General features: G+C 39.5%; 3 protein-coding genes across 4 annotated transcripts; all 3 read right to left on the reverse strand.

Moving 5' to 3' along the window:
• Positions 1-188: 188 nt before the first annotated feature.
• LOC114156821 (probable E3 ubiquitin-protein ligase RNF144A-A) lies at positions 189-2,416 on the reverse strand. The gene is made up of 4 exons (XM_028037338.1): positions 2,220-2,416; positions 1,986-2,086; positions 1,046-1,201; positions 189-945 (listed from the first exon to the last, which is right to left on the reverse strand). Exons 1-4 carry the CDS (start codon positions 2,293-2,295, stop codon positions 403-405), a joined length of 876 nt encoding a protein of 291 aa, XP_027893139.1. The 5' UTR covers positions 2,296-2,416; the 3' UTR covers positions 189-402.
• Positions 2,417-7,690: 5,274 nt separating this feature from the next.
• On the reverse strand, positions 7,691-10,620 carry LOC114157971 (probable E3 ubiquitin-protein ligase ARI7). The gene is made up of 4 exons (XM_028039252.1): positions 10,215-10,620; positions 9,956-10,059; positions 9,071-9,244; positions 7,691-8,997 (listed from the first exon to the last, which is right to left on the reverse strand). The coding sequence occupies exons 1-4, from the start codon at positions 10,303-10,305 to the stop codon at positions 8,542-8,544; spliced, it is 825 nt and encodes a 274-aa protein (XP_027895053.1). The 5' UTR covers positions 10,306-10,620; the 3' UTR covers positions 7,691-8,541.
• An 868-nt stretch (positions 10,621-11,488) lies between these two features.
• LOC114157972 (probable E3 ubiquitin-protein ligase ARI7) lies at positions 11,489-13,920 on the reverse strand. 2 transcript variants are annotated; one of them, XM_028039254.1, is made up of 5 exons: positions 13,704-13,920; positions 13,364-13,464; positions 12,221-12,394; positions 11,639-12,119; positions 11,489-11,582 (listed from the first exon to the last, which is right to left on the reverse strand). In XM_028039254.1, the coding sequence occupies exons 1-4, from the start codon at positions 13,792-13,794 to the stop codon at positions 11,664-11,666; spliced, it is 822 nt and encodes a 273-aa protein (XP_027895055.1). In that variant the 5' UTR covers positions 13,795-13,920; the 3' UTR covers positions 11,489-11,582; positions 11,639-11,663. The 2 variants fall into 2 exon arrangements, with proteins under 2 accessions (XP_027895055.1, XP_027895054.1); XM_028039253.1 differs by having other exon boundaries at positions 11,489-12,119.
• Positions 13,921-14,367: the final 447 nt, after the last annotated feature.

Below are 14,367 nucleotides of genomic sequence, written 5' to 3' on the forward strand. Positions count from 1 at the left end.
TCACACTTCAGTGGAGCAACAAAACTATAAACCATCTTTACAGTGAATCACTTTTGTGTAACTGTTTTTTTTTTGTTTCATTCATCCAGTCTGCTTCCTGCGCCCCCCCTGCAATGGCAGTGCGACCCCCTTAGGGGGAACCACTGCTTTAATGGGTATTTCATCTGTTGTAGTTTCATAATAATACATTTTACAACATGACAAGATTTATTTGGAACCTACTTTGTAGTAAGCAGAGTACAAAGATTATTCAAATTGTTGCAAAAGTTGGATTTTAAAGATTATACATGAATAGCAAGAACAAGCAGGTAAATAAAAAACAGTGGTAGATCATGTATCACATCATGATGTGATGTATCATCATGAATACATCACATCATCGACATAGAATAGAATAGACATCTATTCGTATTCCACATAGGAATCGGTTTCCATTCCTATAGAACGGAAGCGGAATAGACGTCTATGGAGGTGGAATAGACCTTCAATCCTATGTGGAATAGTATGTCCATTCCACGTAGGAATAGACGTCTGTCTGGGGGCAATACCACAAATATCAAAGTCATCTGTCATACATTCATCAGCACTCTTTAGGCAGCAAAAGCAAAACTCCATCTTACATCGGGGACATAAAACGTCTTTGCATCCATTCCCAGTGTGCTGCAGCAGTGAGCCGCAGGTGGGACAGGCACGGACCGACGAACACCCTTTGATTCCTCCCGATAGCTCAATTTGGACTTCTGGACATTCTCTCAGCGTCTTCAGGGCAGAATTGTGGCAGTCGTCGTTTTCGCAGCGGTCGGATCGAGGCTGTTGACCTTTCCACTCCCTCAGACACTGCCAGCAGAACCCAAAGCTGCGTCCGGTCTTTGCTGAACACACTTGGCAGCAGACATAGAGGTTTGAGCTGCTTCCTCTGGTCACAGGAGTCATGCAGCCCGGACACTGTCATGTGTGTGTTTGGGGATGAGAGAGGAAACAGAGGGATTTGAGTCTGATTCAAACCTGTGTGCAGTTATAATTACGTCATTAATAAGATACTTACAAACTTTGCGTTAGAATCTTGGGCGGCAGCATTCTGGGCCATGGTCGTCTCAAAGTTCTTCATTTCTTCAGGGGTCAGCAAGGCCATTTTGCAAACCTCCTGATAAGGCCACTCAGCATTACAGCCAAACTGACCGCACACAAACCTGGATTTTCCCTTCATTTAAATAATCACAGAAATAATCAGGATTAAAAAGATAAAAAGACACTACATGTTAAATAATATGTAGGTTCTTCACTTCCTTTTAACCAGTTGTCAATATTATGTTAAAAATGTTGTCACACAGAAAATACAGCGATGGATTCAGATGCTCTTTAACTCTAAATTTCACAGTTGAGAATTTGTTTTTGAAAAGTCAACTTTAAAAAATTTACAGTGAATCTGTCGAAGGTAAAGAAACTAAAAGCAGCAGAAACAACAAACTAAACATTTAGTTTAGTTTAGTTTAGTTTAGTTCAATTAAAAAGAGTAAAGACACAGAATAAAATATTCTACATTTTACTTTTGAAAGCAAAATGATGCATTGAAATTACAGACACATTCCTAAACATGTGAGTGTATTGTGAATTAAAAGATTTGCGCAGGTTTTGTTTTGATGATTCTCTGTTTCTGTACATTGAAGTCGAGTATCTACAACTCTAATAAAGAAACAAAATGTTTTGAGAGAGAGGATAGATACATTTTCTTAATAAGATTTTCATATTTATGAAAAATTAGATTTAAAACGCATTTAATTACCAGAAAAACTAGAACAAAAAAAAGAAAAAAACACAGTACTGTGTCAGCACCTTTCTGTTGCGGAAAATACATGTAGAAAATAAACACCACCAGGAAAACGATCACCTCATTACTTTTCATCAAAATCAGAATAAGACTAGTTCTCTTTCTCTTTTTTTCTATTTCCTATTTCGAATAAGATTATATTTGAATCATATCCCACCTGTTTGAGCAATTCCTCGCACCACTTTGTGAGGGACATCGGGGTCACCACATGTCCGCAGGACATCCGGGCTCTTGGGGAACCAAAACCTTCACACAGAACTGCAGAAACATCCAATGAGATCCTCCAGCATGTTTAAATATAAACTATTCATGCTTTAAACAAGATTATAAATTCAGTGAAAAATAATACAAGCATAATTAAAGCGCTGATGAACTGAAACGAGCCACTCACAGTCAAACTGATCCTCTTCGTCCACAAATCGGATTGTAGAGTCGCTCAGGTTGTAGCGCTTAGTTTTATCGTTCATCTTGAAAAATCTCTCGATTTCTGCTGTGACGCAGAAAACAGTCAACTTATGTTATAGTTGGTCTAATTCGAGGAAACTCTTTCGATTTCGAGCCTGGTTATTCTTTACGGGTCATGTGACTTTCGCTTTGCCGCTGATCGCTGAAGATACGCCTCCATGGAAAGACGAGCAGGTGCATGGATGATATTTAACCCTCCTGTTATGTTCGTTTCTGAGGTTCAGCAATAATGTTCGTGGGTTAATTTGATCCGTGGAGTGTTTAATCATGCAATAGGGTCAGTAACCCAAAACATTCCCCCAAAACATTTTTGTATCTGATTATTAACTCCAATACTAACCATTTCAATCAATATTTGTGCAATGATGTTTTTTTTATTTCTGAGAAATTAAGGATCAACGACGACAACCTGCTCATTTACTCAATTGGACATAAAAAATTGAATTTACACTGAAAAAAGCCTAGACACACAAAAAAAACTATAATTTCCTTGAAATTGATCTTTTTTTTTCTTCAATGGGTGATCTTTATATTTGAACTTGAGACACACATACTGTTCAGGGTCAAATTGACCTGCTGATTAAAATCAAGACGAGTCATGCAGACAGTATTTATGTTTTCCTCCACTTCTGCTGAGTGTCACTCAGTGTGGGTGGAGTTTGTCCACGGGAACAGAAAAGATTCCCGTCAAAAGTTGTGTGAACACCTGCTTTCTCGCAGTTTCCTAGTGAAGTAAAGAAAACAGTGAGTTGCACTTCAACTTGACTTCCGGGTCAAATTGACCCGAACAGTATCTATGTAAAAAGTAGAGGGGGTGCAAATGTGTAAAATAAATACATTTTCAATTTATATGTAGAGTGCACCTATTAAGAAAAATAGAAAAAGTTTCATGCAAAAAAACAAAAACAAAACAAATACTTCCAGCTATTTTTTTATTTTTAAATTTTATTTTTTAAACTTTAAAACAGGTCAATTTGAACCGGTACATAACAGGAGGGCTAATGAACGACAGTGAAAAATCACGACCACAAAGAATAAATATAGTTTTTATTGTTCCCGCCTTAACTTCATAAAAACTAACTGGTGAATAATTTACAGTTTACTAAGAAGAATGGATAATCAGGTTACCACCAGTATAGAATAAAATATCCTTTCTTGTCCTATAATGGAGAATTTCCTGCACAAAGTGACAGGCAAACACAGAAACTAAATTCACACACAGATCGAAATATTTGGTACTTGATTTATTTTTAGCATAAAACATGCAGACAAATTAAACGTGAAAATAGCAATTATTCAAATGAAGCAATTTACAGTTATTTTCATATCCTCTCACCTTTTTCTATTTTGCATGTGTCACAGTATTTATGTTTTCAAAGAAACTGAATTGATTAAAGGCTTTTCTGCACGTGTGGGGGAAAAATCACAAAACCTCAGCAATTATTCATTTAAGGGAATAATAGATTTATATTGGGTCAAATATCATTATGTTAAAAAAAAACAAACAAACAGGGTTTTTTTTAAAACAAGAGAACAATTATTCAGCGAAAAACATGTCCATACATAACCAGGAACAATAATCAATATTGGCAAATATTTATAAATGAATAAAAACCTGCTGGGGGAATGCTGAGATCATATTTTCATGTATGAGACTTTTGAGTTTTTTGTTATTTATTACTAATGTCTTTGCGGTGGAAACCAACAACAAAACACGAGAATGACTGGGCGATTTCATTTTTGTTTTCACTTTACATATCAGATCTTTTTTTTTTTACATTTTCCACAATTATAAGCTTCGTGACTCCACTAATATATTATAGTGACGTTATAAAGAACGTCCTCGTGTTGTTCCAGCAAACAGGAGGGCATTTAGAGGCAGGTGTCCAGCGTTGAGTTGAGTGGATCAGAGTGGAGCAGGGTCGTGGATGATCAGATCCAGTCCTCCGTCGCAGCGCATCACCGCGTGGATCTCAGACTTGTGCTTGATCCCGCAGTCAGCCAGCGTTTGTGTCTCCTGCAGGGTTTTGCCTTTGTAGATCAGAGACATCATCGTCACTGCCGCAACCGCTGTAACTACTCTAGCTGCTGAAAATATCAAATGAAACAAATCATCTCAAAGACCGACCTTTGCGCAAAACAAAACCGAAAACACAATAAGACGATGTCCAAAACAAACAAGAGTGGATTTTGTTTCTTAAGAAATAGAAACAAGTATTTCTAAAATAAAACCTAAAATAAATAAAATCCTCTATATAGGATATAATCACAGCACTTATTACACAGTTCTTGTGATCCCATCAGACAAAACGCACGTTAAAATCTTGAATTGTTTAAAATGGTTTAGAACAAATAGGATCTAAAGTCTCACATAAATGATAACTGTGGATTTTAAAACTGAAAATCGGCTTTTTAAACTACATTTCATCTTTCCATCTGTTCTATGTCTCAATGCATTTGAAGTGAGAATTTCTCAGCAGGTGTATTTACCTATGTCAACGCGTAGCTCCTGTATTTTGTCTACCAGAAACTTCACAAGAATGCGCTTGAGCTCATCTTCTTGTTTACAGACGTTGATCGGTTTTTTAAAGTTCTGCTCAAAACAGACGATGACCTGGCAAACCATGGCTGCTTCTTTTGACGACTTTAAACTCTGCTCTGAAAATAAAGCTGTAATGTGAAGAAACTGAGCAGCAGGAAGGGATTTTATAGTATTCTGCTTTCATTTTGTTTAAGGCGTGGCTTAAAAGTGAACAATAATAAAGAAGTAGATCTGAACAGGGCATGATTAAAAATTATATGGTAATTTATAATCCCCTGGATTGGCAGACTGGGGTGGTGGTTCCCCTGTTCAAAAAGGGGGACCGGAGGGTGTGCTCCAATTATAGAGGGGTCACACTCTTAAGCCTCCCTGGCAAGGTCTATTCAGGGGTCCTGGAGAGGAGGGTCCGTCGGATAGTCGAACCTCGGATTCAGGAAGAGCAGTGTGGTTTTCGTCCTGGTCGTGGAACACTGGACCAGCTCTACACCCTCAGCAGGGTCCTGGAGGGTGCATGGGAGTTCGCCCAACCAGTCTATATTTTTGTTTGTGTACTTGGAGAAGGCGTTCGACCGTGTCCCTCGGGGAGCCCTGTGGGGGGTTCTCCGGGAGTATGGGGTACCGGGCCCTTTGATACGGGCTGTCAGGTCCCTGTATGACCGGTGTCAGAGTCTGGTCCGCATTGCCGGCAGTAAGTCGGGCTCGTTTCCGGTGAGAGTTGGACTCCGCCAGGGCTGCCCTTTGTCACCGATTCTGTTCATCACTTTCATGGACAGAATTTCTAGGCGCAGCCAAGGTGCTGAGGGGATCCGATTTGGTGGCCTTAGGATCTCATCTCTACTTTTTGCAGACGATGTGGTCCTTTTGGCTTCATCAGATCGTGATCTGCAGCTCTCGCTGGATCGGTTCGCAGCCGAGTGTGAAGCGGCCGGGATGGGGATCAGTGCCTCCAAATCCGAGGCCATGGTCTTGAGCCGGAAAAGGGTAGAGTGCCTTCTCCGGGTCAGGGGGGGTGTCCTGCCCCAAGTGGAGGAGTTTAAGTATCTCGGGATCTTGTTCACGAATGGGGGAAGAAGGGAGCGGGAGATCAACAGGCGGATTGGCGCAGCATCTGCTGTCAAGCGGGCGCTGTACAGGTCCGTCGTGGTGAAGAGAGAGCTGAGCCAAAAAACGAAGCTCTCGATTTACCGGTCGATCTACGTTCCCACCCTCATCTATGGTCATGAGCTTTGGGTCTTGACCGAAAGAACGAGATCGCGGATACAAGCGGCCGAAATGGGTTTTCTCCGTAGGGTGGCTGGGCTCTCCCTTAGAGATAGGGTGAGAAGCTCAGTCATCCGGGAGGGACTCAGAGTAGAGCCGCTGCTCCTTCACATCGAGAGGAGCCAGTTGAGGTGGCTTGGGCATCTGGTCAGGATGCCTCCTGGACGCCTCCCTGGTGAGGTGTTCCGGGCACGTCCCACCGGGAGGAGGCCCCGGGGAAGACCCAGGACACGCTGGAGGGACTATGTCTCTCGGCTGGCCTGGGAACGCCTCGGGATTCCCCCGGAAGAGCTAGAAGAAGTGGCCGGGGAGAGGGAAGTCTGGGCCTCCCTTCTGAAGCTGCTACCCCCGCGACCCGACCTCGGATAAGCGGAGGAAGATGGATGGATGGATGGATGGAGGAATTTATAATTCTTTGGTTGGGTGGATAAGCTTATAATTTTTCCTGATGATGATGATGATGATGATGTAATCAGTGATTACAAAATGTTGCATGTTATGGATATGAACTGTGCCTACCTTTGATCTGTTTAACAACAACAGCAACAACAACAACAATAATAATAATAATAATAATAATAATAATAATAATAATAATAACATACATCTCACGATGTCAAATAAAATCCTAAATAAATAGACAAGGTGACAAAAGTCATGTCAAGGGTCAAATATGTAACTGAATTAATCTGAACCTGAATTTACACAACAATATAAATAATGTTTATCACTTAAAAGTATGAAAGCATCATCAGCCAGAGTGTGTTGATATACTGGATGTGTTGTCAAAAACTTAGGAACAGACTCTTGAAAATTATAAGCCTATAGGACAACATTTCTTTCTATCAGAGATGATAATATAAAATATTAAGTTAATTCTTTAAAACGTTATCTAATTCAGGCTTGGGATTTGGGGAGAAAGACAGCAGCTAAGGAGAAAATAAGATTCCTCCAGATAATCCTGTCAACATTTCAGGAAATAAGAGATGGAATAATAAAATTCAAATGAATTTCATCTTTCCTCATAAACAGGGTTTTCCCTAAACATTCCCCAGTTTATAATACATTGCTAAGGTCTTTGTCACGATCACTTGGTGGCAGTAAATGACCTGAAAGAACTTCCAGGTACTTTCCAGACTCACCAAAACCCAACCTGTCAGACTGCCGGGCCACCGTAGGGTTTATTATATAACAGATAAAAGGATCTGTGACGTAACTTTCATTTTCACTCTGCAACATTTCCAACATGCATTAGATACAAGATGGACCTTTTGATTGGAGCCTCCAAGTCATCAGACACGATCATTAATGGTTTAGTCCAAGTAAATAATTCTGTACTTTTCTGTTTATTAAATCAGTTTGATGAATGCAGATTAATGAATATTCCTGATCTGTCAGCACACAAAAAAGATTGATCCTAAAACAATAAACAGTTTTAGTTTATCTAACACCAATTGTACTTTCACGTGATGTAAATGATGTTGAGACCAAAAACATCTCGTCTCTTCTTGGAATTACAGAGTTTATAGTAATTTAGGGTTGTGAGTCAGAGCGCCACCCAGTGGGCTAACAGTATGTAGCAGTTAATCATCACCCATGGAGGGCAAACATTTTATGGGGTTGTATGGAAAACACTCAAATACAGACTAAATATTGTATTAAAGCTAAAAGAGATGCTGAGTTCAAGTAAACCAGAAAAAAATTTAAAAACAAAACCCAAACTAACAATATGAAAATAAAAACAAAAGAAACATGAAATAAGACAGACTTTGCACAATTGTCTTCAAGAACATATACTGAGACTATAAAGAGAATCCCACTGCAGATATGACAGAAATTAAGTGATTGAACTGTGTCTTAGAGGGATCCATTTAAATTATTGGGTACTGATAAAATTAAATTCTTCCTGGTGGGAAATACATTTTTTTACTTAGTGAATTTATAAAGAAAGCTTTTGGACTCCCTCCTTAATTGGTATAAATAAAGTCTGCAGCTAAGAAGGATGTTGTTTTAGCTGCCAAATTTCACTGTTTTACATTTATGTGTATTTGCAATTGACCTTAAAACAACAAAAAGCCTATTAAATTTGAGTCTCAAATATAACAGATTCTAATTTTCCAAAACATTTTAACACAACGATTTTAGAAAAGCAAATTCCACATTAAGTAGCTAAAAAAAAAACATCTCAATTTAAGATGGACGCCATATTTGAGACAGAGTCAAACACGTTTAGTAAAAAATTATGTTTTATTAGGAGGGCAAAGAAGAAATTATTGTCAGCATAAAATATAACATGAGAATAAAAATGTTGCAGATATAATTTGATGCTTAATAGAATAAAGAAGTTTCACAGTTGATGAACATCAACAATAGGAATTGCAACATTTTTGACAATAGTTCATCCAAGTTTCAGTAAGAAGAACAGGAAGCATCTGTTTCTGCAGTTTTACTTCCTGTGCCACACAGGTATGGATGTCTGTCTGGGAGCCACACCGTCACTGCAGGGGATGTAGTAGGAGCTGGTCTCCAGACACTCAGGAGTCAGCTTCAGACACACGAAGCAGAACTCCACCTGGCAGCGAGGACAGATTATGTTCTTACAGCCCGTCTTGTCGTGCTCCACTGTTTGTCCACAGGTGGGACAGGCCCGGATGGAGGGACAGTCCTCGACATCCCGGACCTCGGGGAAGGATGTGGTGTTGCAGGTCCTGAGCAGCTCCAGGTCTTGGTTTTTGCAGTCATCATTGCCACAACGATCAGAACGTGGAGCCGGACCTTTCCACGGCTTCAAGCACTGCCAGCAGAACTGGACCTGTTTCTTCTGGTCTGCAGAGCAAACTAAGCACTGAACGCAGAGGTTAGTCAGGTCCTCTCTCTCAATGTAGCTCTTACACCCAGGGCACTGCAAGAGGAAGACATAATGGTTTAAGTAGAGCTGGTAAAGTCAAGACTGACCTGAAGTTAGAGACACTTACTTCTCTAAACTCCTGGTACTCTGCAGCAGCCAGGCGAGCGATGGTCTCTTCAAAGTATTCCATCTCTTCAACGCTCAGGTCCGCCAGGCGCCGCACCTCTCGATACGGCCACACGGCACCACAAGTCTCCTGGGTCTCTTCATCTATAGCAGGACACCTGAACTTGTACTGACCCTAAAACATTCAAATGCAACATGTAACCATAAAGATGCAGAACAACTTGGTTTGGTGTCTGAACAAATGGGTTAAACCCTGGGAATAAGAGTTTATGTCATTGTCCAATTTTAAACACATCATATTACTTTTTTAAAAAAATACTGAGCTAATGTCTGTTTTTAGGAAAGCAGGTCAAAAAGCCTCCAGTCTACCGAGGACTCTGATGTTTTGGTCAACACCTGCACCTGTTTGCAGCCATTGACACCTGGTGCCTTTTTTACAAGACAAAGAAATGAAAATGTACTACAAAATGAAAAACATGATACCTTCAAGAAAGGCTGACAACTATGTCTTCCTGTCTTAAACTCAAATATACACCAATACATGAGGACTGTTCACCTAAATGCATCACGGCTGCATGAAGGATCCAACCCAGATGGACACAGATGGAGAACAAGCCGACACCAAATGAAATGAAATTCATTCTATAATTATCCTTTTATTTCCTTGCAACTATAGAGCCTTTAAAAACAACAATGTTGTTAATGAATCCCACTGCTTGGACTAAATTTGATTTCAAATGTTCTCCTCTTATGTACAATGTCTTTAGTTGTGCATTGGAACTGTTTAAATTTCAAAATAAAAGCATGTTATAAGGTATAACAATGAAAAGAAATTACCAAAGAAATGAAATGTTGCATATAAAATGTGTGTGATGTAATTCAGTACCTGATCCAGCAGGCTGCGACACCAGCCAGTCAGAGATTGTGGAGTGACAGCGTGACCGCACGACATTTCAGCTCGAAGACCCTGGTCTTCATCATCATCGCTGACTAATAGGACAGACAGTTGGACAGTGTAATGGTGGACATTATACTGAAAAAAGTACAAGTAAAATTTGACTACCCCTACTTTACAAATCATTGAGAAGCAAATACATAAATACAACAAATGCTGTTAAAACAGCAGCATAGTTTTCAGTCCTTACATGGAGGGTCCAGGTCATCAGGTCTGTCCACAAAGCTCAGCGTGGTGTCGTGGGGGTCATATCCTTTCTCGTCCTCATCGGAGCTGCTCATTTCAGACCTACTTTGTTCTTCCGATTTGTCGGCTAAACGTGTTTCCCCTCAACCAGAAAATAATCTGAGGCGGCAGGCTGTCACGACACTCGTAAAGCAGCTTTTACTTTCAGTTTCTTCTTCTACACATTTAAAAGTACAGAATGTACATTCAATCAAACTCCCTGGTCGAATCCTTTCAGTTTTACTCTCATATTAATGTAATGTAACTTAGAGAAAAGGGAATAAAATTAAAACACAATGTTTCAGAGGTTTTTGGTGAAGCAGTCCTAGAGGAAAACAAAACACACCCTGGTTACAAGGTCACTGTAAATTACAGTTACATCCTGCAGATGTCACTAAAGGCAAAACTACTTAAATCATTTTTGCTTCCATTGTATTTAATGCAGAAGTAATCAATTTATAATCAATTTACTCTCAGTAGCTATCAAAAATCAGATCAGCTTGTCTCAACTTATGAAATTAATTCAATCTGAAATATGAAGGCTCTTATTCTCATTAACAACTGGAAGAAAATATTTCTTATTTGCTGTTCATTGAAGGATTCATCCATCATCATGGAATAATATTTTTATTAAAAAACAAACTTTATTAACTTTATTATTAAGTGACTAATGTCTTCTCATCAATCCACTGTGATTCACACCACGGTGTTGATTCAGTGCCAGAATAAAAAACACTTAGAAAAGCAATTGTTACCTGAAGAGTTAAACCAGTTCAAACTGTGTGATGTCCATCAGTCTGAAGTGAGAAAGATCATTCACAAATCAAAACACATCAGGATTGTCTTAGAAAGGACTCGCTGGTGTGCAGTGCTTATATCATCCCAGTAAAGGTCAAACCAGGTCAACTGGATCCCGTCCACCACTGGAGTCAAAATGAAACAGAAGGTGAGAATCTTCTCTCATATGTGGAGATTAAAATGTTTGCCAGTCAGAGGAATTGTTACTTTAAATAACTGAGTTCAGCATATCCTCAACATTTAATGCTGTAGATGTGTAAGTGATAAACAAACACATTGAACTACTTGAGACTATTTATGGTGAGCACTAATAAAAACAATGAAACTTATCTGTAATTATAGGAACCTTTCATCATTATGAATAATAACTTCTGGGCCCTGCCTGCTTAAAAGTTAGTTTTACACCCAACTTCACTCATCACAGACCAGGCATGAACAAAATCTGTTTAATAGGAACTTTATTTGTTTTACAAAGGCAGGTCGCCAACATATTTGGAAAGCAAGTTATAAGGTTAAAAATAAACAAAAGACAACTTTTAAAGGTGATGAACATGAAAAAGAAGACCTGGAACATTTTTAATACTACAAAATTAACTTTGTCAAGAAATAACAACTTTTAGTTCCTGTGCCACACAGGTATGGATGTCTGTCTGGGAGCCACACCAGCACTGCAGGGGCTGAAGTAGTCGCTGGTCTCCAGACAGTCAGGAGTCAGCTCCAGACACACGAAGCAGAACTCCACCTGGCAGCGAGGACAGATGATGTTCTTACAGCCTGTCTTGTCGTGCTCCACCTTATGTCCACAGGTGGGACAGGCCCGGATGGAGGGACAGCCCACAACCCCGACCACCTCGAGGAAGGATGTGGTCTTGCAGGTCCTGAGCAGCTCCAGGTCATGGTTGATGCAGCCGTTATTGTCACAGCGGTCAGAGCGTGGAGCCGGACCTTTCCAGGGCATCAAGCACTGCCAGCAGAACTGGACCTGTTCGTTCTTATCTGCTGTGCACACCAAGCACTGAACGCAGAGGTTAGTCAGGTCCTCTCTCTCAATGTAGGAGCTGCAGCCAGGACACTGCAGGGCAGAAAAGGATAGAAAACAAAACAAAAGGAAAGAGGTTACCGCATTGCAGAATATTGTTTCATGAATTCATCTTGAGCTCGCATGATGCTTACTGTTTTAAAGTCGCAGTACTCTGTCGCAGCCAGACGGGCCATGTTCTCTTCAAAATGCTGCATTTCTGCAGCGGTCAGGACGGCCAGGCGACGCACCTCTTGATACGACCACAGAGCGTCACACTTATGATGGGTGCCGTCCTTTAGAGCTGGACACTTAAATTTATACTGGCCCTGAAATTTTGCAATATTTAGAGAACAATATCATTAACTTGGATTATGTTCTTGCTATCAAGCATCATTTACATACACGTCACAGAGCACAACATCCTGAAAGATGAATTTGATGAGTGAAGAGTTCAGAGTCCCACTGAGCAGCTCTCTGATTTTAAATACGATGCAAGTTTATAAATTTGATTTGTGTTGTACTCAGTGGTATTTCATGCATTTAACTGGAAATCTACTTAAATCTGCACCTCAGATTAAAATATATTTTAGCGCTGGTTGTCAAGAACTTGCAAAGCATTCCTGTCCTCATCTAAACGATGTGAGCGGGCATCTCTTTGGTCCATTCAGTTTGGGTCTCTGGCTAGTTAACTGCAAAACATGTTACAGTAAGAAACATGTTAAAATTAAAAAGTTTACTATTATTATTATGGATTATGGCTAAATTGGATTTTAAATGTAGGTACTTCAGCACTATCCTCTAATTCACAGCAAGTTCTGCTGCTGTTTGCTGTTAGTTTTTACTGTTTAAAATCTTCATTGGTCTTCAACCATGAACTAAATTTGATAATTAATTTCAAATTTAGATAATTGGTTTGAAGTAAATTAAGATACAGCACTGCATTAAAAAATGTTGGATCATTTTAGTGGACATTGTAGTTGCTATGAATGTTTCTTAGCTTTATAACATTAAATATGAGCATTCCTACTCTGTCTTGTATTGGTTACATTGTAATCAACAATGGATCATATTAACTGATTATTGTTGAAAAACAAGGAAATGCCTAATTAAAATCATTATTTTGACAGTAAACCATAATGTCAAATGGCCCAGTTTATGGCCCACAACATAAAACATAAAACTGGGCTGAATGTGTCGTCTTGGACTTCATGCTGGATCTTTGCACACAGTCTCCACTTCAACAGTACATGTGCTAATGAGAAAACAAAAGTAAACTTTAACCTGTTGGAAAGTACCTGATCCAGCAGGCTGCGACACCATCCAGTCAGGGACTGTGGAGTGACAGCGTGACCGCAGGACATTTCCGCACAGAGACCCTGATCTCCCTCGTCCGGGGCTAGAAGAGAACAGACTCAAATAATAATAATAATAATAATAATAATAATAATAATAATAATAATAATAATAAATTATATGCCATTTTGTTTTTTAGCTGTCACATGATGTCCTCATGTTCCCTTTGACTTGCATGGAAGTGTTTTTAATGTCTCTAAAACAAAACGTTTCTTGCATTTATTTGGAAATAAACAACGTCACTTCAACACACCAACACAACAACAGTTCTCAGGTTCTTACGCATCGGATCCAGAGCATCAGGTCTGTTCACGAACTTCAGGGTCGTGTCTCTTCGGTCGTATCTTTTCTCTTCGTGGCCCTGCGTGGTCATTTTGTTCCTGCTCTGTCCCTCGACCAGAACCAACTTCTGTCCGTCTGCAGCCAAAAGATGTGGTCTAATGGAGCTGCTGCTGCTGCGTCACTCTCAGAGCCAATAGCTGTTGTTACTTTCAGTTTCTCCCATTTCGTTTTTTTTCTTAGTGCATTTTATTTGGCACTGATGAAGACGAACCGCCAGAGATGATGAAGAAAAACACACAAGAAAGTTAAAACCTCATCTTGACCGAATTCATTTTACGTTCACTTGTCATTTTTAACATTGAGTTTAATTTACGTTTTGCACTGATTTTAGTTAAACCCTTCAGATAACTTAATTGCTGTATCTGCTGTTTTTATTCTATCTACCACAGTCGAAAGCAGCACGAATAATAAATAAAATTACTATACAATTTTTTTCACAGTTTGAGAAAAAACTGTGAAAAAAAGAGTTTGCAAATAACAACACAAGACGCGTCACATGATCAAAAAACAAGGTGATTTCCTGCCATTAATTGTTCCTATAAAATCTTCGACGTATAATACGTAGCAGGACATCGTGCAGATAAAGCAATTAGTATATGAGTAT

Source organism: Xiphophorus couchianus, chromosome 14 (assembly GCF_001444195.1).
Source record: "Xiphophorus couchianus chromosome 14, X_couchianus-1.0, whole genome shotgun sequence".
Taxonomy (NCBI): Eukaryota; Metazoa; Chordata; class Actinopteri; order Cyprinodontiformes; family Poeciliidae; genus Xiphophorus; species Xiphophorus couchianus.